Source organism: Protopterus annectens, chromosome 10.part0 (genome assembly GCF_019279795.1).
Source record: "Protopterus annectens isolate FY-2018-M chromosome 10.part0, PAN1.0, whole genome shotgun sequence".
Classification (NCBI taxonomy): domain Eukaryota; kingdom Metazoa; phylum Chordata; order Ceratodontiformes; family Protopteridae; genus Protopterus; species Protopterus annectens.
Window position 1 is genome coordinate 402,106,257 of NC_056744.1, and position 24,013 is coordinate 402,130,269.

The 24,013-nt window shown below is 41.8% G+C and overlaps 1 protein-coding gene across 1 annotated transcript in view; it reads left to right on the plus strand.

Moving 5' to 3' along the window:
• The window catches only part of HMCN1 (hemicentin 1), a 5,606,893-nt gene that overhangs the window by 3,676,481 nt on the left and 1,906,399 nt on the right, over nucleotides 1–24,013 (plus strand). Inside the window, exon 47 of the mRNA XM_044085314.1 lies at nucleotides 13,526–13,639. Coding sequence (XP_043941249.1) covers nucleotides 13,526–13,639 — 114 coding nt within the window. The remainder of the gene's footprint in view (nucleotides 1–13,525; nucleotides 13,640–24,013) is intronic.

Sequence of the window (24,013 nt, forward strand, 5' to 3'; positions counted from 1 at the left end):
CTTAGATCTAGTTTGCCGCTGCAACAGATCGGATTGAGGAGAGCTCAGACCAGAGAAAAATTTGATAATTTGTTACTGTTTTCAGATAAGCTGCTTATTTTGTTTGCATAAATAAGTTTATATTACTTAGTATAATATAGAAGTGGTGTGTGTGTGGTTATTATCATTATAATATTCCTCATTTTATTCTTCAGGCACCTTTTTGTGGCCTACCCTTTTTTTCTCTAGGTGTGGTTTGTGAAGTGTCTTTTTGTATACTTATATAGGTATTTTCTATACACATATATATATATATATATATATATATATATATATATATATATATATATAGGAATTAGTGATTAATAGTTGTTTTTTTTCTTGTATCTGCCTAGTGAAGTGTTTTTACTTTTAGTCATATCAGAAAAAGCAAATTCCGGCTTTAAGAGATGTCAGTGTTGGCAGAAAATGTCCATTACTGACAATCACGTGTCCTGCGTTTACTGTCTTGGCCCTCTCCACCTTCAAGAGGATTGTTCTATTTGTCATTCCTTTAGTGGGAGGGTCATGACAGATAGACGCAGGAAGCTTATAGACAGAGGATTGCTTAAGCCTGCCTTTCAAGAGGCTTTGGACAAGTCGGATCAGGCTTCTAAATCCTCAAAGGGGTCGAAGATGTCGGAGCCCATGTCATCAGCTCCGAGTTCATCTTCTAAGGTTCGTTCGCCGGTTCCACAGACCTCGGGGCCGAGCGTCGAACATTTGTCTTTCACTGAGCCCCAGATCTTGGAACAGGTGTCGGAGCTGCCGCCACCTTCCATTCTTCGGTCGGTGCCATCTTCGGCTCCTTCGACCCGTTCTTCCAGACCGTTATCTGAGACAGATGTGGATCGTGTCGTGCAGAAACTCATGGAAAATATGGCCCTTTCCAAGTTGATTGCAGTTTCCTCCCAGTTGGTGTCGAAACTAGAAGGCCTCCCCATATCTCCAATGGGTCCTCCTTCGAGACCCATCCAGATCTCGGAGCCGGGAGAGGATGGCCTGATGATAGTGGAGCCCTCGGTGCTGAAACCGTCCATTGCACGATCGACACCATTGACTTCGACTCCTTTGGAACCGGTAGGGGAGTCGCGGAGCCGACGGTCTCTCCTCGGTTCCGGGACCGAGAGTCGTACCAACCTGTCGGTGCCGACTCCCCCTCTTGGGGCCCCGGCGCAGACTGGCTCGGCTCCGTCCTCGGGGTCGGAGCCCACGGCCCCTGGGTCTGGGATGCTCCCGTGTTCTTCAGAACCGGGGGAGTCCTCGGCCTGGGGTTCAGGGGCTTTTGACCTTATGAGGAAAGTATTGTCTGCACAGACAACCACTTCATTAGAGGCGTCTTCTCCTTCCCCAAAAGGGCCGCTTTCTGTTTCTGCCCCCACGACCCATCCAAAGCGTAGAGCCTCATTGCCTCAGCCACCCCCAGAGGGTTCCCCCTGTTCCTGCCTCACCAGAAGCCCCCTATGATGACGTCCCGAGGAAACAGTTGTGCAAGAGGAGGCACATAGATTCCCCACAGGAATCTGTAACGTCTGACACCTGCTTGGATGAGGCAGAGGGGTCCCCCAAATCACCCTCTGAGTATGTGTCATTTGCAGACATCCTGGAGATCTTGAAACAGAGGGGTGAGTGGCAATCCCTAGCCCCCACTGAGGACGAGTCGGTGCTGCTGAAGGCTTTTGGGGCTCAACCTTCTACCTCCTGGGTGACTCTGCCCTTCGATGAATTAATGGAATTGATTGCTCGAAGGGCGTGGGAGGCACCTGACACAGTGGAACCAGTCCCTAGAAAACCAAACAAGTTTACCACCGCCCCCCAGGATAAGACTTAACTCACCAAGGGAGTTCCGGTCGACGCTATGGTGGTGGCGGCAGCCACAAAAAAGGAGATGTCTGAGTCTTCCTCATCTGTTCATCCTCCTAATAAGGACTCTAGGACTATGGACAGATATGGGAAGCGCATTTTTAGTTCAGCGACTTTTTCCATGCATTTGCTAAACTATTTGACTCATTTCACACGTCTGCAGAGGGATCTCATCAAGGAGCTGACAGATACCCTCCAGGGTAACACAGATGCTGCTGTTTCAGATAAGGTAACAGCACAACTTAACACCCTTACCTCCATAGTAAATTCATCCATGAGGCTCATCTCGTATGCAGCCGAAGGATCGAGTAGAGCTGCAGCTTCAGCGATTGCTCTTCGAAGACAATCCTGGATGCGGCTGTGCTCCTTTGCGGAAGCCTTCAAGTCTTCCTTTGCCAATGCCCCTTTTGATGGTGCCACACTCTTCGGGCCCAAGGTTAAGGAGACTCTGACTTGGTGTGAGCAAGAGGGAAAGACCCTGTCTGCTGTCGGGGTCTGTTTTTCTGCTCCAACTAGACTGTACCCCAAAGGGCAACGAGGTGGGAAAATGTGGTTCTGTAAGAATCAGGGATCTTTCTAAGCCACACAGAGTGATACCCCCTCCAGAGGCAGAGGGGGTAGAAATGGAAGACGCCGCCCCGGCGGCAGAGGGGGTCCGCATAACCAAGGCGACAGGGATACCGTCCCTGGGAAGCCTTTCCAGCACTCCTGAAGGGAGGCCCGGCTGTCCTGCTCTGGAGGCAGTCGGGGGTCGCTTAGCTTTATACCCACTGGCCTGGCAAAATATTACTTCGGATTCCTGGGTAAAAAGCATTATAACCAGAGGATACAAAATCCCCTTCACATCAACTCCACCTCTACAAAGAAGGTTTCCAGATGTGCCACCCCGTCTGCGAAGCCCAGCAGCTGTAGAAATTTCAAAGCTGCTCAAAAACAGAGTCATCCAACCAGTCCCGGCGGACCAAAGAGGATCCGGAACTTACTCAAGGTTCTTTTTAGTTCCAAAAAAGACAGGGGACTGGAGACCGATCTTAGATCTCAGCAATCTCAACACCTTCGTGAAGAAGGAAAAGTTCCGGATGGTCACGCTTCAATCGATCCTTCCATTCTTACAGAAGGACGATTGGATGTGCTCTATAGATCTCAAAGACGCATACTACCACATCAAAATGGCCAGACTGTCCAGAGATCACCTGCGCTTCCGGCTGGGAGCCAGTCACTTTCAGTTTCGAGCTCTGCCCTTTGGACTCACCTCAGCCCCCAGGGTATTCACCAAATGCATGGCAGTAGTTGCGTCTCACTTGAGACGACAAGGATTCCAGGTGTTTCCCTATCTGGACGACTGGCTCCTCACCGCCACCACCGAGCGTCACCTCTTACAAGCCAGAGACTACACAGTCGACCTTTGCTCCCACCTAGGGATTTCGATAAACTTCTAAAAGTCTTGCTTATCGCCCTTACAGCGTATTTCATTCATCGGAGCAGACCTAGATACACGATTAACACTGCTAAAGCTCCCTCCAATAAGGGCGTCAACCCTCCAACAGCAGGTTCTTCTTCTACTAGAGAGCAAGAAAGCCCCGGCCAAACTGGTGTTGAAAGTTTTGGGACTAATGGCAGCATCACTAATCGCAGTTCCTATGGGAAGATTACACATGAGGATCCTACAATGGCTGCTTTTTGCGCAGTGGTCCTTCCAGCATTTACCCCTAGCACACGAGATTCTGATAACAGACTCTTGCAGATGGGACCTCTCATGGTGGGTGTACAATCAGAACCTCACTATGGGTCGTCCGTTTGTTCTACCCAGTCCAACGGCCACAAAAACCACGGACGCTTCCCTGATAGGGTGGGGGGCCCTATTTCAGGGAAGAACAGTCCAAGGGGAATGGTCCAACATGGAGTACACTCTACACATAAATGTTCTGGAGCTGAGGGCGGTGTTCCTGGCGTTGCAACACTTCCAAGCCCTCTTACCTCTAGGAACAGTAGCAGTTCAGACGGACAACATGTCTGTGGTCTGGTATATAAACAAGCAAGGAGGAACCAGGTTTTACCCGTTATGCAGAGAGGCCATGAGAATTTGGCAATGGGCAGAGACCATGGGTCGCTTTCTGATAGCAACGCACATCCCGAGGTTATCCAACGTCATTGCGGACAGGTTGAGCAGAGCCATCCTGTTACCTCATGAGTGGTCCCTCAATCCACAGACGGCGGAAAAGATCTTCCGCAAATGGGGCCAGCCTTGCTGCGATCTATTTGCTTTCCCATTGAATGCAAAATGCAGAAGCTACTTTGCCCTTCTACCCCCTCCGGGGGATGTCCCCAGGGACGCACTGATACACGATTGGCCCCCGGGTCTGTTATATGCATTTCCACCTACTCCCTTGATTCCCAGATTTCTACAGAAAGCCAGGAACCTAGAAAGGACAATAATACTCATAGCCCCATTCTGGCCTCGGCAGATATGGTTCCCCTTTCTTCGAGCCCATCAAACAGAGGAACCGTGGATTCTGGACCCAGTACCAGATCTACTGACTCATTCGTCGGGAGTTCCTCACCCATCTCTTCAGTCCCTCAAACTAGCAGCTTGGCTGCTCCGCTTCCCTGCCTAGCCAGGTCTGATCTACTTTCCCCGGCAGTTCAACACATTCTGGTTGCTTCTCATAAAGCTTCCACTACAAAACTCTACAGGAGTAAGTGGAAACGCTTTGTGCACTGGGCGTCTAGCCAACACTTAGACCCCCTGGTAGCTCCTCTACATAAAGTATGGGAATTCTTATCTATCCTCTTTCACGAAGGAGCTTCTACTTCCACACTAAGAGTACAGTTGGCGGCCATATCGAACTTCCATATCGGTGAGGACGGTTCTCCCAGTATGTCTCACAGACTTTGTAAGGCCTTTATGAAAGGAACCTTCCATCTTCGACCGCCTGTCAGAAAACCTTTCTTTCCATGGAGCTTAAATTTATTACTGTCGCAACTCATGTTGCCACCATTTGAACCTGCTTCGTCCTGCCTCCTAAAGTTCTTATCGTGGAAGACACTGTTCCTCGTCGCTGTGACTTCAGCTCGAACAGTGTCAGAGTTGCAAGCATTATCGGTCAGACCACCTTACTTGATTTTCCATCCAGATAGAGTCTCTTTGCGTACAAACCCATCTTTCCTCCCAAAGGTATGTTCAGTTACAAATATTAAGCAATCCATAGAACTCCCTACCTTCTTCAAGAACCATACTAACAAATTGGAGTATATGCTGCACAAGTTGGATGTTCACAGACAGTTAAGATTTTATTTGGATAGGACTAAAGCTTACAGGAAGACAGATCAGCTCTTTGTCACGTTTGCAGACAATAAAAAGGGCATGGCAATTACTAAACGTACATTATCTAAATGGCTTGCTGATTGTATAACCTTTGTATACTCTAAATCAAATCAGTCCTTACCCACCAAACCTAAGGCCCATTCTACCAGATCCTTCTCCACTTCTTTGGCTCATCCAGCTCGCTTGCCTTTGAACACGATTTGTGCAGCAGCCACGTGGTCTAAGCCACATACTTTCATCACTCATTATAGAGTGGACAAAGTCTCCAAAGACAGGACATCTTTTGGTTCCACTGTGCTTAGGAACGTTCTTCCGTAAGTCACTCAGGGTGACGGAGATAGGGACGCTACCCGTGTGTAAGAACAAACGGCGAGATTGAACACTCTCACATAAAGAAGTTATGTCCTTACCATAACGTTCCATGTGGAGTGTTCATCTCGTCTTTGTTCTTACATTCCCTCCCTTCCCCTCCCCACGTGTTTTGGAAGAATGGGTAGGATTAGATTCTGATCGACTTGTCTTAACCCCTTCCAGGGTATATGGTCCCGTGTATCATGGGGTATATGTTTCTACCCTTAGTTATTGCTATGGTGAGAGAGTGTCTCTGAATGCCTGAGAGAGTGTGTAGTTCTTGCACCGGAGGTGTTGGATTTTTGGTCTGGTTTGTTTGCAAACTAGATCTGAGTAATGGCAGGGAGGATTGTGGGATATGGGCTGGTCTCGAGCTTCTCTGAGATGCAGAGCTTTGCAATGCGGCCGACTCGGAGCCGAGGATCAGCTCCGAACCCGTGTGTAAGAACAAAGGCGAGATGAACACTCCACATGGAACGTTATGGTAAGGACTTAACTTCTTTTTTTTCTCATTGTGCTTAATCTTGGGAACATTCCTTAAGACAATTTACTTGACTCACCTGCTCAGAGATTGATGTCGAGACGAACCAGAGCTACACTACCAATCAGTAAGAATTTGTTGATTCCAAGTGCTAAAAACAACAAAGCAGTAAAAGCTGAACTCATGATAAAACATCTGTCACTGAAATTCCGTTATGACAAAACCAGGAGAGGAAGTGAGGATGCAGACAGTTTTTGATTGAGTAGGACATGTGAAACATCTATGTGAGGAACCAAGATCATACATCATTGAGTCACAAAGAATGGAATCTAGGTGGAATCGGAAACATTTATTGCCATTGCCTGAGCCAGTGTTATAGCATCTTGTCTGTAATTGAGACTCTAATTCTCAGAGTATGCTATTGAATGTTCCTATTCCAGAGAACAATTCATCTTCTGTTCCTATTCCTGAAAGTGAACCTGAAGTTCCCAATGAAAAGCATTCCCCAGTAACTATCCCTGTTGCTAAACCCAGTATTGATTATTATATGAAGAGATCAGGTCGTATCTCAAGACCTAATCCTAAATACATGGTAACCTGGACATGATTGTTATTGTTTATGTGTTTATATAATTTGCATGCATTTCTGATTGTAATTTTTCATTTGCATGACAAAATTATTGCCATTTTTCATTTGCATGACAAAATTATCAAAGAGTGAGGATGTAGATTATAGTGTGTTTGTTGTACCTTTAAAACCACTGTAGTTCGTGGGCATGTGCATGTAAGTACTGAGCACGTGCAAGAAGAGTGCCATTTTGTGTAAGCAACTAGAGTGAAAGCATGTATGTGTGTAGCAGTCAGTCAAGTTAGCTAGTTTGTTTAAGTTTTATGTTCCAGTCATCCTTCCTGATGTATTTTTGTGCAATAAACATCTTAAACGAACACCCAAGCCTCATCGTCTTATTTGAATACACAAGACAAGCAACAGGGAGGAGATGCAGACTGCACAGAAGGCACCCCAGCCAAGAATTGAACCAGAGACTCTCTTGCTGTGAGGTGATAATGGTAACCGCTGCACCACTGTGTCACCCAGCTGTAAAGATTAATCTACTGGAGTTCATAGGTTCATAGGTTCATAGGTTAGTACTAGGCTATCAGCCCTAGGGCCTATACAAGCCTAGCCATAACAATTCCCTGACTATTTCTTCCCACACTATTTACTTCCTGGACCCCTGTCTAGCAGGGCAACTGACGTGATCCCCGGGGTGAATTTTCTTTCTCCCATCCAATCGTCAAGGTTCCTTTTGAAGAGGGCCAAAGAGGTGCTCTGCTTGACATGTATGGGCAGTCTATTCCAGAGTCTGGGGAGTCGAGGGGTCAGGAACCTATCCCTCCAGCATGTTTTGTTTATTGTGATGACAAGGTTTAGATCCCTGGAGCGTGTAGCTCTGAGGGATTGGGATTTCTTTAAGTGTAGCATGTCCAACAGGTCTGGGTTTGCCATGGCCTTTTATGTTAAGCAGAGATCGCCTGTGACTAGACGATATGCGACAGAGTATAGCTGGAGTTTTTTAAGGCAGTCAGCATAGGGCATCTGCTTTAGGCCTGTGATTCTTTTAGTGAGGTATTTCTGCGGCCTTTCCAGTTGTTGCAGGTGTCTTGAGAGGTACATACCAAATGGGGCGTTGTATTCTATAATGGGGTCTAATGAGGGATGAGTACAGTGGGACAATGACCTCCTTTTTTCTGTATGAAAAGCCCTTAGTGACAAGGGGTGCCACATAGAAGGATTTCCTGACTATTGTGGCGATGTGGTTATCGAAGGTGAGACCACTGTCCACCTGTGTCCCTAAGTCTCTTATCACACTTTCGGTGTTTAGTGTACTGCCACCTATGTGGTAATTCATGGGTACATATTTTTTCCCAAAGGGGATAACTACACATTTCTTGGCATTGAGCTTGAGCCCATGGTTCTGGCACCAAGCATCTGTTTCTTTAAGGCCTTTTTATAGAGTATCCACATAATTTGGAGATTCAGTAATGGCTCCCAGTTTGCAGTCATCTGCGAACTTTGTTAGCCAGAGTCCGTTAGTATTGGCCTGTACTTCAGAGAAGTAGATGCCAAACAAGAGTGGTCCCAGGATTGAACCCTGAGGTACTCCACTTGTCACTTGTCTGGAGCTGGATTTGGAGTCAGCTACTTTTACACTGTGGGTTCTGTCAGTAAGCCAGTTGGCAACCCATCAAGTGACGTAGGGATTAATGTCCAGCTTAGTAAGTTTATCTATGATTCCAGAGTGGGGGATGGTGTCAAAGGCTTTGGCGAGGTCCATATAGGCTGTGTGGACTGCCTTACCCTTGTCCACAGCTCTGGAGACTGATTCGAAGAAGTCAGTCAGGTTCAGGAGACAAGATCGGCCCTTCACGAACCCAAACTGTGTGGGGTCCAGTGTTTGAAGGTTGCCAATGTCTTTGTTTATAAGTTCCATGATAATATGTTCCATGGCCTTGCAGATCAGGCTTGTCAGACTGATGGGGCGGTAGTTCCTGGGATCCAAGGTGGATCCCCCCATGTGGAGTGGGATAACTGTAACTGTGTGCCACTCAGTGGGCACGAAGCCTGAGGTGAGGGTATGATTAAACATGACACTTAGGTGAGTTGCCAGTTCATTTTGTAGTTCATGTAGTACACAGCCTAGGATGTCATCTGGTCCCATGGATGCTGTATTCTTAGCTTTGGAGAGTGCGGTTTTACCTGTGTTGCCATTATTACTGGAATTTGGCAGTCTTCCGGTATTGAGATGGGCCATTTAAGGGGTGAGAGGGGGGTGAAGTTGGCACTGAATCGATCTGACAGTATATTTAATGCCATTCTGTTGTAGCTGAGAGCAAATCTGAGCATTGCCATTTAGATTCTTGACATAGTTATTTTTCAACAGTTTTTCAGCTGTTAAATGCTATTCATCATCATTGTAACATTGTGTATACAACTTTAATAATACTCTTATATGCATGTGCTTACTTCTGTGAGTAAATCTCAATACTTTCAATCGATAAATTATACTTATGTAAAAGTAACGTGTTACTTTACTTAGTAACTAGTAATAGTAATATATTACTTTGTTTCAAAAGTAATAGTAATATATTACTTTCACTGAAAAGTAACTAGTAATAATAACATTACTTGTATAAGTAACTAGCACACTGACTGTGTTATATTTGCAGACTCCTTTTCTGAATAAAGGACCCCCTTTTCAGTCTAGGTTTCCAGATAAACATACATAAATCTCTCATTCCTCTTCACAGGATAGTGTTTTTGGGATGCTTTCTGGATACATCCCGAATATGGGCTTTTCTTCCTCAGGACAGAGTGGATTTTTACAAGGAACAGTTTGATTTTCTCTAACTAGTTTCTGTCTTCAGCCAGGTAGTATATCAGGATTCTGGGTTTCATGGCCTCTGCACTGCTCATAATTCCTCTGGATAAACTTTGAGAAAAATTCAGTGGTTCCCCAAATTTCTTTGGACCCAGCAGCAGCACCTTTTGTCTTTTCAGATCCCACTGTTGACATTTGTCAAAAAGGAGTTACTCTGGTGGGTGGATCAGTTATGTCTCAACCCAGTTCTCTTTTCTCCATTTCAGCTCCCATTCAATCTGTAACCACAGCTCCTTCAGACTTTTCATGAGCTGTTTCCAAATCAGTGAAAGTTCAGGTCTGTGGAGCAAACAGACAGACAAAACACATAAATGTGAAAGCCCCCCTGCCCACCTAACTCATGTGTGCCTCATCTTAAACAATATTATTCAGCTCTATTATCCTGCAGGATCCTTCCACTCTAATGACAAACTGCTCATCCAGACAGCAAAAGCTAACAATTGTGCAGGTGAGTGTCTGTACTACATGTACATAGCTAAGCTATAGAAAGCATTACTCCTTGATATCAAATAAATTAACAAAACAAGGCCTTTCAAACTTCGACTCAGGCAACACTCATGGTTGTGCACGTGTTCTGCATTAGTCTCCCTTACCTATCCGTTGGTCACAGTGATACTACACGTCCCTTCCAACTCTCCTCCTTCCACCAGTCTGGACTTACACTCCGATTCTTCTTTTCTTTTTCTAACTGTGTCACAACATATTTTTTCTTCTAGTTCATGAGTTATATCTCTGTTAGCAATTCTGCCTAATCTTAAACGCCAGATGGTTGATTACAATGGTTTAAACACTGTCTAAAGAGTTATATTGTACCACACATATACTGTTAAATTCTATTTTATATGTATACAAAAACATAATACACCTCGAGTAAAAAAAACTGTCATATCCCAAAGATTCTCATCTTACTATGTACTCAGACTTGTTTACTAACTGCTGGAGTTTTTGTATTTGTAAGACTTTCCAATTCTCAGAGGTATCCTGTGTAATCTGATAGATTACCACAATGTTAACTGTTTACTGTAGATTGTTTTATTCTTCAAGATAGTTTATTATCTATTGTTAGATTATTTTGTTCTTTCTTTAATTTGATGGATCTTTTCTACCCAGATCTGCACTGCATATACCCAGATGGATCATTCCCAGTTAACAATTGAAAATAAATAAACACCCTGCAGGAAATAGTTAGACATTTTAGACCTACATACCTAAAAGACATGCCCTATTTCCTAAGGAGTAAGAAAGGCAATATCAATAAGCTTAACTTAATGTTTTACCCATACAGATCTGATAAGCCACATGACTTGAGTCTTATGCCAAATATTTTTTTCCAAAGTGGAAAAAACAGCAATGTGCCTTAGCAGCTGGAAAGTTATACCTCATACCCTTTGTTAAGGTAGTCCGTAAATTCACCAAAATGAACCAAGATAACACCACAATGCCCAAATGATCAAGTAGACTGTAGACTCATTTGAGGACCTGGGGTATATGGGTAGATTCAGCTATGAGTTTTTCTAATCATATCAACCAATTGGCTAATGATAGTTATAGAACTATAGGTTGGATAAAAAGATTTATAAAGTCTAGGAAATCAAACATAATGAAGTAATTGTTTGTTAGTTACATTAGACCCAAACTTGAGTATGGAATAACAATATGGAAACTCTATAGGAAAACAAGCATGAATAAACTGGAAAGAGTACAGTGGAAATATACCAAGGGCATCCATGGATGTGAAAATCTAAGTTATTATGAAAGACTAAAATATCTGAACTTGTACAGTGTCTCTTACAGATATTTAAGAGGATATCTTATTCAGGTATATAGGGCATTTAGGGACAACTACCTCTGGGAATGTTTGGGGTTATCAAAAAGTACTAGAGAATCATTAGACTACCTATGTAGAATATTCTGTAGGAATGAGAAGTGTACTGATTGGTTCTCTAACAGAGTAGCTGATGCTTGGAACAGACTACCAAATTACATTAAAGCAAGTACTAGTTTAGATATTTTTAAGAACAGCCTGGACATTTATCATGGGAACAAGTGTTTTGGTATATTGGCAAGCTAGTAGGGCATTAATGCCCGTGCTTGAAACATTTGTATGTATGTATGTATGTAAGTAATTACAATGTATGCAGTGTAAACCTTCCTTGACATTAAGCAGTAAGTAAATGGTAGGCTGCATAGTACGCAGTGATGTTGTACAACACCATGAATACTGTAATGCTGCCCCATCAGCTTCCCCACTATGCCATCACAGATCCATAGTGGTGCAGTGGCCAAATCTATTTGACTTATCTATTGGAGGTTGGTGGTTGATGCAATGATTAAGTTGTTTGCCTTACACACACAAGGTACAGGATCTGATTCTCACCTTTGAGAAGTAAATTGTCTATGCTTAAAATGTCCCACAGGGGCAGCTAGCCTAGTAATTACCTATGAACCTATCAGATGTTGCTGAGTGGTAAGCATAAGCACCTGTAATTCAGCAAGTGTTTCCTTTGAAAATATTAAGATTCCTTCTGTCAGTGGGAAGTCAGAGGAGTCAATGTCCAGTAAAGATGCCAGGGAAATATTCCTGCTTTTCACAACTTTACAGCAAACTGTCTTAACAGTCTGGCTTAGACTCCTCTGAGTAAGTACACTGGGTAAACTGCAGGAAGCAATGACACTGACATCTTCATTTATTTCAGATGTTAGATCATGTCCCAGTTGAGCTCTCTGTATGATAGACTTCATGACAGAGTAATGATTGGCCTTCTCTGGGACGGCTGCATGATTATAACATCATGATCTTTGTATTTCATCACAATTAGATTGTGAACTGGTAGTAGCATGCCCATGGCATTTGTCTGCATTTTTGAAAACGTATCCACAATAATGCCTCCTGCAAAAAAGGAGGTTCGGTGAAAGTTGTTTTGTTGATCACCAAAACTGCCTTCTGCAATTTGATATGAATGTAAATTGTTTAGTGAAGGTAAACAAACAGTAAAGTATGTCTTAAAGAGAAGTACCTGTGAATGACAGAATCATTAACCAGGTGTCAATAATAATGAGGGAATGGGTATATAAAAGAGGGACTAAGCCAGATTGGGAATCAGAGGAAAACAACCCTTGGAAAAGGGAAGCTGGAGACTAGAGCATTGGATCTGGAGGAGAGGTGTTTCTACAAGACGAATCACCAGAGGGACACCTGGTACCTTTTTACTTGAGTAACTCAAAGGAAGAAAGTCTGGTATTGTACACTTCAACCTTATCAGCTAACTTTAAGGGTACTGTTGCTGTTATTTTGATAAAGACAGTAGAAGTGAATTTTCTTAGAAGGTTCTGTCTTTGTGTTGTTGCCTTACTTAAATAAAACTGTGTTTATATAAAATGAACGTCATCTCAGCTGCATTATTTTCCGCTATATATCTATATCTCTATCTCTATCTACATATCTGTGTATGTATGTATGTATGTATGTATATATATATATATATATATATATATATATATATATATATATATATATATATATATATGTGTGTGTGTGTGTGTGTGTGTGTGTGTGTGCATGGGTAGCACAGCAGTGCAGCAGGCAGAGTTGTTGCCTCACAACAAGAGGTTATATAGTTCAATTCTTGGGTAGGGTGTCTTCTGGGTGGAGGCTGCATGTCCTCTCTGTGGTTGTGTGGGTTTACTCCAGGTGCTCTGGTTACCTCCTACGTGTGTGTGTGTGTGTGTGTGTGTGTGTGTATATATGATTGTGTGTGTGTGATACAAATTTAGATATAGATATAGATGCATATAAAAATAAATTATATAATAAATAAAATAAATTAATAGAGATAGATAAACATACCCAGTATTCACAGCAAATACTGGTATGACTTTTGTTTTACTCAGGCATTTGACAGGAATAATATGGCTTATGATCTAGAACGATGGCAGAGATGATTCTACATAATGCCTTATTTTTCACATTCGGCCATGTGAAATTTGGTGGTCTATGATTTACAAGTTATTTGAAGTTATGGATCTAAATCTGCTTTTCTTAATCAGGTGGTCGAACATTACGGCTGATGCATGCTGCCACAGATGATGCTGGGAGATATACTTGTGTTGTGACAAATTTAGCAGGAGAAGAGAGGAAGAATTTTAACCTTGATGTACTAGGTAAGTGTTATCAGCAAGTCAGAATGTTGAATGCTAGGGTTCTAATTAAAAATGTTCTCATAAAAACACAGAAACTTGCTATAAAATAATACAATTTTACAGTAGAAACAGGCCAACTTTTATTCATGAAATGTATTCAACTATCAGTATGGCTTCCCCAGCCCTAGATACTGCCTTTATGTACATTTTAGACAGCCTAATAAAAAATAAACATGTTTTCTAGTTAAGGATTTAAATCCTTACTACTTCTGGTTAAACTGGCTTGTTTTTCTTATGTATGTGTTTAAATCTAAATTTGTCATTCAGTCAGTCACAATTCCAAATGAACTACAAAATCAACCTGGCTAATTGGCTAACAAACCATGTTTTTTATGAAATAGGAATTAATCCCATGTATGGAAATGAGTGCACAATTTCTGTGATTTGCTGTTTATTAATATTTAAAAAGCTCACCCAGAGTCTGCCACAACTTGCTGTGAGGGTAAGGTTAGTTTGCTTTTGCCTTCTTCTATTTTGTATATTGTGATTTATTTTCTTATTTTGTATATTGTGATTTATTTTCTTTACACTGTATTTTACTTACGTTCTGCTTTTAATGGAAAGAGACAACAGCTGTGTCTGTTGTGTCACTTAGAAATTTTTTCCACCCTGACTGTCTTTCTAGTTGCCTGCCCCTTGTGTTAATTTGACCACGTCTCCTTCCCTCTCCCCTTTCATTGGCTATTGAGAGTAAGCACAGAATTATCATTTTCTGAAATCACTACCTTTCTTTCAACTATTTAAATTTATTGGCCATCCCACTTTATTTCATAGAACCAGAATATAAAGTGCCCCCCGCTTTCAATCTGTCTTGCTCTTTTAAAATTACTGGCTCTCCACTTAACTAGCTAAAGCTTAAGTTACACCCTCTTCCATGTTTAACTGCCTACTGCACACCACAGTGCTTAGGATATTAACCCATTTTTTTCCATTTTACTTTTAAAATCTGCAACATCTATTGCAAGACCACCAATTATTGGAGAGCCCACATTCTTCATGTCAGTAGTCATCTTGGGATTAGTGCTTCTGTTTTCTCCTGGTGAGAGAAGGAGCAAAGGGACATTATTTCCTGGAGACTGCTGATCACTGGAAAGCCTAACAATTGCTTCATAGGCGGCAGCTTGGAATTTGTGCTTATATTTTGCTCCTGGTGGGAGAAGGAGCAGAGTGCATTGATTCCTGACTGTTTCTGATTGGGAAGCGTGTCTGTGCTTGATGTTTCTGATTGGTCTGGCTGCTATTCAAGGCATCTACCAAGGCTACAACAAGCCTACAGACTCTTGCATCATCTGAGACAAGACTATGGATCACCAAACAGGCTGTGGCCTGCTTCTAATCTTAGGATTGGTGCTATTGTTTTGCTTCTGGTGAGAGAAGAAGCAAAGGAGCATTCTATACCAGCAGAGTGAAACTGTGGTGAGACCAGCACTAGTAGGAGGCAGGCAGTAGCCATTCACGTGACCTCCTTCATTTCATCATTCTTGACAAGCTGATTCTTTGTTTTCAGTAAGTACTGGCTGATTTGTTTCTAATTTCAGAATATCTGCCTAAGTACTTCATCCTTAAATTATCAGGGTCTACTTATTAGTTCCTGTCAAGTGTTTGGCAGTGTCCTGTATAAAAGAAATGATGAGCCAGCAAACTGTGTGCTGTGAAAATATATAAAAATATATATTTATTATATTACATAAAAATAACTTTTTTTGTTCTTTTTATGTAATATAATAAATATATATTTTTATATATTTTCACAGCACACAGTTTGCTGGCTCATCATTTCTTTTAGCTTTGTCATTTGGAGCCGTGCAATTACCTACGTGCAGGGACCCTTTTTGAAGTGTCCTGTATAGACACAGACACCTTGATTGACATTTTTCCTATAAAAGCACAATTGAAATTTCAGCAATACCTAGTTGCAAACAGAACAAGCTCAGATACTCCTAACATTGCTTTATATTCTCACTTCAACTGTCTAATCAATAAAAAAGGGTCTGTTGTCTTGGATATGAACTTTTCCACTATCTGCGTTACCAACTTGGTGGATATGGGTATCCTGAAGCAATGTAGAAATTGCCTCATGTTTACTGACAACCAGGTAATTCTCAAACAAACTGATTTGGTATGTGGGAGATGTATTTACACAATGTCACTGAATGCAAAACTCTCACATAAAAGTACTCCTAATGTCAATAATGTTATCAGTAGTACACAGGCTGCACCCATCACATGCAATTCAAAGCAGATATATATACCCACATATGGTGAGGCACTTAAATGTAACCTTCCTAAACCCCAAACACCTCCTAGACGAAGTACACATAATAAATACCCTTAGCAGCCCCGAATCCACACTTTCAAAATAACATCCACATCAACACATACAGCCACATCTCATGGAGTCTCTACTTCTAAGCCCATAAAGCAAGCCACCACACAGTCCAATATTCTGGTCATTAGAGACTCCATCATGAAACACACTGATGTCACTCTCACCAGGCTGAGTAAGGAGAAAGTCACTGTCATTTGTTTATCAGGGACTAGAATCCTCCACATTACGCATGTACTCAGGTCACTGGACCACAAGTACCAATATGTCTCAGTCATAGTCCATGTGGGTGGAAATGACCTGAGAAGTACCTCCATAGACTATATAAAGAGAGACATCATGGAGCTCTTGGAATATGTGTCCCAGGCTAGTGTGAGCCTAACATTGAACAGCATGTTACCTTCTCCAGGGATGATGCCACAATACGAACAAAAGATGAATGAATGACTTTAATAATTGGCTTAGTTTCTGGTGTCATTCTAAGCGGGTGCAGTATTTTTCAGCATGGAAGGAGATGGTCAACAGACCTCGCTGCTTTGCCAGGGATGGTCTGCACCTTTCCCCTTTAGGCTTTTGAATATTAGCCAAAACATTGTCTTCCCCCATAATGCCTTTTTTAGGCAATGCCAAACTGAAAGTTCTTCTGGCATAGCAAATCAAAACCAAGAAAATCTAAAGGTATTACTTCTCAATGCTAGGAGTCTAAACACAAAACTCCACTCCCTAGAAGCTCTCTTCACCCTAGAAAATGTTGACATCTGTGCGGTCACTGAGACTTGGTTTAAAGCCATGGAGAGCACACTGACAGTGCAAGGTTATCATGCCTTCCACACATTTAGACCAGCTACTACACAGATAGGGACTAAAGGTGGAGGTGTCTTGATTCACATAAAAAAATAAATGTACCTCAAGGCTGGTCAAACAGGACAATACACTTGAGCTACTCCATGTTCAAATTATCATAAGCAAAATCCAGTCCCACTTCCTTGCAAGCTATAGATGCTTTCTATGACCCAGGAAACCCATATCATGTAGTTAAACTTATTGGAAACGCTCACCATCCAACCCTTTACCATATTTATGGGTGACTTTTATTACTGCACTATTAACTGGGAATCCTATATGACACCAAATGTACAGACACAGAGATTCCTGGACTTTGTAAACACAAACTCCCTGAACCAGATTATCAATACACCATGGCTGCCAGGAGTGCAGCCATACTGGATCTGGTCCTCACTAATATGGGTGAGCGCTGCACACCCTCCAGTGTAATGTGATCCCTGGTATGGCCAGATCACAAAATGGTCTCCTTTGAAGTAAAAATAAAACCTGGACCCCCAAGTAACCCTGGAATATTCAGGAACTACTCTAAAGCTTACTTCCTGCTATTAAGTGATAAGCTGGCAAAATGTCAAGCCCCTATAAATCCTGAGAATACTGCTGCCTATGCAGAACTGTTCACAGAGCCCTATACAAGCATGTTAATAGCTGCATAGAGGCAGCTGTACCCACCATGAAGAAGTACAGAACTAACTCAAAAACAAGCCATCCTGGTGGAGTCACAAAATCAATAGGCTGTATAACAGAAGGAAGAAAATCATGGCAGAAATTAGGAGGTGCCGCACCCAGCAAGATAAAAGCACTCTCATCAAACTAAGCAAACAACTCAAGAGGATAAATAAAGTCGACCAAAGCCAAATTTGATGTAATTTTGGCCTCCCAGGCCAAGGACAACCACAAGGCATTCTTTAGCTATGTCTGCAACCTCAAAAGCAATGCACAGTTGTGTGCAGAGCTCATTGTAAATGGAGCCACTTATGCTGAGCCAGAAGATGTAGCAAACCTACTGGCCAATAAATTCAGTTCCATCTTTACCCCTCTCTCCCCCCCTCAACCTTCCCTCAGGAAATACCATCAAATGTAACTCCCCCTGCTATCACTAGGAAACAGGTCCTTAATGCTCTCTCTAAGGCCAAGAACCCTGTATCAGTTGTCCCAGACAATATCCCAAGATGCCTTCTAAGTAGCATGAAACATGACCTATCAGGTCATCTGGAATTGCTATTTAACTGTAGTCTACAAACAGGCTGCATGCCTCACGAATGGAGAACAGCAACAGTCATCCCTCTGCACAGAGGTGGGCCATCTACAAACCCGTAAGTCTCACTAGTCTTATATCCAAAGCCATGGAAAGAATTATCATGGAAATAATCAGTAATGATACAGTAAACCTCCAGATACTGGACCCAGCCCAGATAAGGGAAAAATTGTTCACGCTGCTTATCTTGACCTGGCCAAGGCATTTGACACAGTACCCTACTTGGGCATTCTTGACAAACTCAAGAGGTTAGGTACAAACTCGTATGTCATCTGGTGGATAGCCAACTGGCTCGTAGACAGGACCCAGAAAGTTTGAATTGGGGAGTACACCTCTTTAAAGAGGGCAGTCACAAGTGGAGTCTCTCAGAGATTAGTCCTTGGACCGCTACTTTATGACATTTACTTCTCTGAAATTAAGGCCAATGTCAGTGTTCTCTGGCTGACTAAATTTTCAGATGATTGCAAATTAGGAGCTGTCATTGAATCCCACACCAACACAAATGTTCTTCAGGAGGGGCTGACACAGACAAACAGCTGGTGTCAGAGCCATGGACTAAAACTAAATGCCAACAAATTCATAACAGTATCCTTCGGGAAGTCATCCACCCCTGGTAACTATCACATTGACAACACACCCCTATGAGTTGACCCAGTAGTCTGGGACTTTGGGACACACATAGACAGTAATCTTTCCTTTGACTATCGTGTCTACACTAGTGAGGAAATCATTCTGTGTTGCACAACTTATAAACAAAGGTATGGCATCTAGGTCCAAGGAAGTCATTGTTCCACTGCATTTGGCATTTACCAGACCTATCATTGAGTACAGTGCCCCATTTGGTATGTACCTAACCAGGCATATCTAACAATTGGAATGTCCACAGCGGTTCCTCACTAAAAGAATACAGGGCATAAGTAAAATGTCCTATTACAGGGCATAAGTAAAATGTCCTATTACAGGGCACAAGTAAAATGCCCTATTACAGGGCACAAGTAAAATGTCCTATTACAGGGCATAAGTAAAATGTCCTATTACAGGGCATAAGTAAAATGCCCTATTACAGGGCATAAGTAAAATGTCCTATTACAGGGCCTAAGTAAAATGTCCTGTTACAGGGCCTAAGTAAAATGTCCTGTTACAGGGCCTAAGTAAAATGCCCTATTACAGGGCATAAGTAAAATGTCCTATTACAGGGCATAAGTAAAATGTCCTATTACAGGGCATAACTACAATGTCCTATTACAGGGCATATAAAAGTAAAATGTCCTGTTACAGGGCATAAGTAAAATCTCCTGTTACAGGGCATAAGTAAAATGTCCTGTTACAGGGCATAAGTAAAATGTCCTGTTACAGGGCATAAGTAAAATGTCCTGTTACAGGGCATAAGTAAAATGTCCTATTACAGGGCATAAGTAAAATGTCCTATTACAGGGCATAAGTAAAATGTCCTATTACAGGGCATAAGTAAAATGTCCTGTTACAGGGCATAAGTAAAATGTCCTGTTACAGGGCATAAGTAAAATGTCCTGTTACAGGGCATAAGTAAAATGTCCTATTACAGGGCATAAGTAAAATGTCCTGTTACAGGGCATAAGTAAAATGTCCTATTACAGGGCATAAGTAAAATGTCCTATTACAGGGCATAAGTAAAATGTCCTGTTACAGGGCATAAGTAAAATGTCCTGTTACAGGGCATAAGTAAAATGTCCTGTTACAGGGCACAAGTAAAATGTCCTATTACCGGGCACAAGTAAAATGTCCTATTACAGGGCACAAGTAAAATGTCCTATTGCAGGGCACAAGTAAAATGTCCTATTGCAGGGCACAAGTAAAATGTCCTATTGCAGGGCATAAGTAAAATGTCCTGTTACAGGGCATAAGTAAAATGTCCTATTACAGGGCATAAGTAAAATGTCCTATTACAGGGCCTAAGTAAAATGTCCTGTTACAGGGCCTAAGTAAAATGTCCTGTTACAGGGCCTAAGTAAAATGCCCTATTACAGGGCATAAGTAAAATGCCCTATTACAGGGCATAAGTAAAATGTCCTATTACAGGGCATAAGTAAAATGTCCTGTTACAGGGCATAAGTAAAATGTCCTGTTACAGGGCATAAGTAAAATGTCCTGTTACAGGGCACAAGTAAAATGTCCTATTACAGGGCACAAGTAAAATGTCCTGTTACAGGGCACAAGTAAAATGTCCTGTTTCAGGGCACAAGTAAAATGTCCTGTTACAGGGCACAAGTAAAATGTCCTGTTACAGGGCACAAGTAAAATGTCCTGTTACAGGGCATAAGTAAAATGTCCTATTACCGGGCATAAGTAAAATGTCCTATTACCGGGCACAAGTAAAATGTCCTATTACCGGGCATAAGTAAAATGTCCTATTACAGGGCATAAGTAAAATGTCCTATTGCAGGGCATAAGTAAAATGTCCTATTGCAGGGCAGGGCATAAGTAAAATGTCCTGTTACAGGGCATAAGTAAAATGTCCTGTTACAGGGCATAAGTAAAATGTCCTGTTACAGGGCATAAGTAAAATGTCCTGTTACAGGGCATAAGTAAAATGTCCTGTTACAGGGCATAAGTAAAATGTCCTGTTACAGGGCATAAGTAAAATGTCCTGTTACAGGGCATAAGTAAAATGTCCTGTTACAGGGCATAAGTAAAATGTCCTGTTACAGGGCATAAGTAAAATGTCCTATTGCAGGGCACAAGTAAAATGTCCTATTGCAGGGCATAAGTAAAATGTCCTGTTACAGGGCATAAGTAAAATGTCCTGTTACAGGGCATAAGTAAAATGTCCTATTACTGGGCACAAGTAAAATGTCCTTTTACAGGGCACAAGTAAAATGTCCTATTACTGGGCACAAGTAAAATGTCCTGTTACAGGGCACAAGTAAAATGTCCTGTTACAGGGCATAAGTAAAATGTCCTATTACAGGGCATAAGTAAAATGTCCTATTACAGGGCATAAGTAAAATGTCCTATTACAGGGCATAAGTAAAATGTCCTATTACAGGGCACAAGTAAAATGTCCTGTTACAGGGCATAAGTAAAATGTCCTGTTACAGGGCATAAGTAAAATGTCCTGTTACAGGGCATAAGTAAAATGTCCTGTTACAGGGCATAAGTAAAATGTCCTGTTACAGGGCATAAGTAAAATGTCCTATGCAGACCACCTCAAACCCCTATCCCTGTATTCTGTCTCCTACAGGCTGTTGAGGGAAGATCTATGACTGGCATACAGAGCATTGTCAGACCCCACTCTGATAGACCTGCATATCCACAAAACAAACAGCAAACGAATTACCCAGTCTAAAGACTTGAACCTTGCCTGTGATATAAATAGGACCTGTTGGCAAGACAGGTATGTATCCCAGAGACTACCCCATCTCTGGAACAGGCTCCCCATCCATGTGAAACAGAGTTTCTCCCTAACCCAATTCAAGTGTAACTTGGACAGTTGGATGGGGAACAGGAAAGTCATACCTGGGTTGGCACCTCTGTCTCTAATAGACACAGGGAACCTGTAAGTTGTTCATCTCCCAGGCCCCTGACTATAAATGTTTCATCTCCCAAGCCTATTCGTACACTTTTTAAGAGTACCAGAACTTGTCAGAGATTTGGGATGCATAGCTAGGCTTAAAAAGGTCCCTGTGGTCGTTAGCCTAGTAAACACCTATGAACCTATTAATTATTGCTTAGGAAGGGCTGAATGAAATGTTACTTCATGCAGAGGAAGTGTTGATAAATGTTAAGATTTTTCTGTTGCTGACAAAAAAAGAGAAAACTGTATTTCAGCCTGTTGTTATCAGACATATATAAACAGCATGCTTTCTTACTATGCCTAAAAGATAGCCACAATTATACACATCTTTGATTGTAAGGAAAGTGAAAAAATAATGATCGCAAGTAGGTTACAACTTTAGTCCTAGACAGTAACCTGCTCCTATACAAGCTATAGTGACCCTCTGTTAACATGTCTTGATCAATTAGGGTGTGTGTGGAAAGGATGCAGGAAAAAGTAAAGTTAAAGAGTCAGACTGAATTTCTTTCCTTAATCGGAATGATTGTTCAGGCCATCATTGGATGACAAGGTTGTTTAAACAAACTCTAAAACTTCTGAGGAGTGTTAAAGAAATAATAACCACATCATCCACAGCCCAGCACAAGCTACAGTGACCTGTGCACACCTCTAAGGTTTGGGAAGAAAATTACAATAATAATGACATTGTATCCAACCCCCCCCCCTCCAAGTTACAGTCTTACATGCACACGTGTGATCTGGGATGTTTTAGACAAGGTGGGGGGTTCAGAGCAGAGGCCATTACTAAGTCTGTGTCAAAATCCACTTATACAGCCTTAGTGTGTGGGGGTCAACAATCTCCCAGAAACTCTGAAGGTCTGGCTGTTCAGTGATGCATTTTTATACCATATTTTTTTAAATATGACTATTTAACCTGAGCTGTTTTCATCCCGACAACCCCCTCCAAGCAGTTATTGACACTTATGTGAACAATTCAGATATCTGGCTGTAATAAAAGAGGAACGCCATGTTATATATTTCACCTTTGTGCCACACAAAACAGTTGTCACATGTTAAAGTATTCCAACTTGCTTTACACAAAACACATTAGTCCTGCAAAGCCAGAATAATGAGCAAGCAACAGCGGGCAGCTAAAATTTTTCTCCAAAGACCACTCAAGCAATTATATCTACTTTGTCTGTGGATATCTGTGATCTGGGCTGTGCCTGCAAATGGCTTGTTGTGATCAATGTACTACCCAAGTAAAACTAAATAAATAAATATCTCTCCTCACCAATTAAGTAATCCATCTTACATCACACAAATGCACACTAATCCTGCAAAGCCAGATAGTGACTGTTGAAATGAAGCAAACAGTGAGAGAGTCAGTTACATTCAACAGACAGCCCCACACCCATCTAGCCATTATAGCTACTTCAGTATGAACTTCAGACATCTGAAAAAAAAAGATGACAGCACTATATTGTATTTCAGTTTTGTTCTATGGAAGCAGTAGCCATACATGCATTAAAGTGTTCCAAGTTGACTCACACAAAGCACAGTAATCCCGTTATGTCAATAACAAGCAAGGAGTAGCCATTAGTCATATTCTGCCACAGACAAGCCAGGATTTTTATATGTTATTGTCTAATTCACTCCATTATTAGAACAACAAGTTTTGCATCAACATGCATTTTCTGAAGAATAAGAAACACACAACTCCAGTGACTGTTATTAATACATCCCAATCTCTTAGTGCAAAAGTTCTGAACAAGGCCAAAAATAATGGGTGGGGGGCAAAGCCTAAAATCAGGGCAGATTTTAAATTTTCCTTTTATAAACTTAGAATGTTGATAGAATAACTGATTTTGCATTTTCCGAAGAATATGAAATCTGAAACTCAGTTGTATGTCATTATTTAGTGACTTCAGTGCTCATTGATAGTCAGAAAACCTCAAATTGTATGAGGGAGGAGACCAAAAATATGAGGCAAAGATCTGGACATTTTGCAAAATTCTAGACATTTCAGAGGTATGTTGGGTTTTCAATGAGGGGCAGGGCAAGTATATCCAGTGAAAGCAGGGACAGCAGTAAACTTGGTCCAATAGCCAGCCATCCTGAATATCTGGTTTCCTGACAGTAATATTATTTAAAACAAATAAATAAATAACTTACCTCATAACTTTCTGTTTTCGATGCAGATATTCCCACACAGCTTAATATTTCTTAATTTCTTGCTGTGTCCCACCTACAATCTAACTGATTTGTTGCCCTGATAGATTGTGGGCAGAATGGAGCAGGAAGGCAAAAATCAGATGACCACATCTGCAAGCACTTCCTCCCTAGGGTGCTACATCTGCTGTATCTAATGGATAA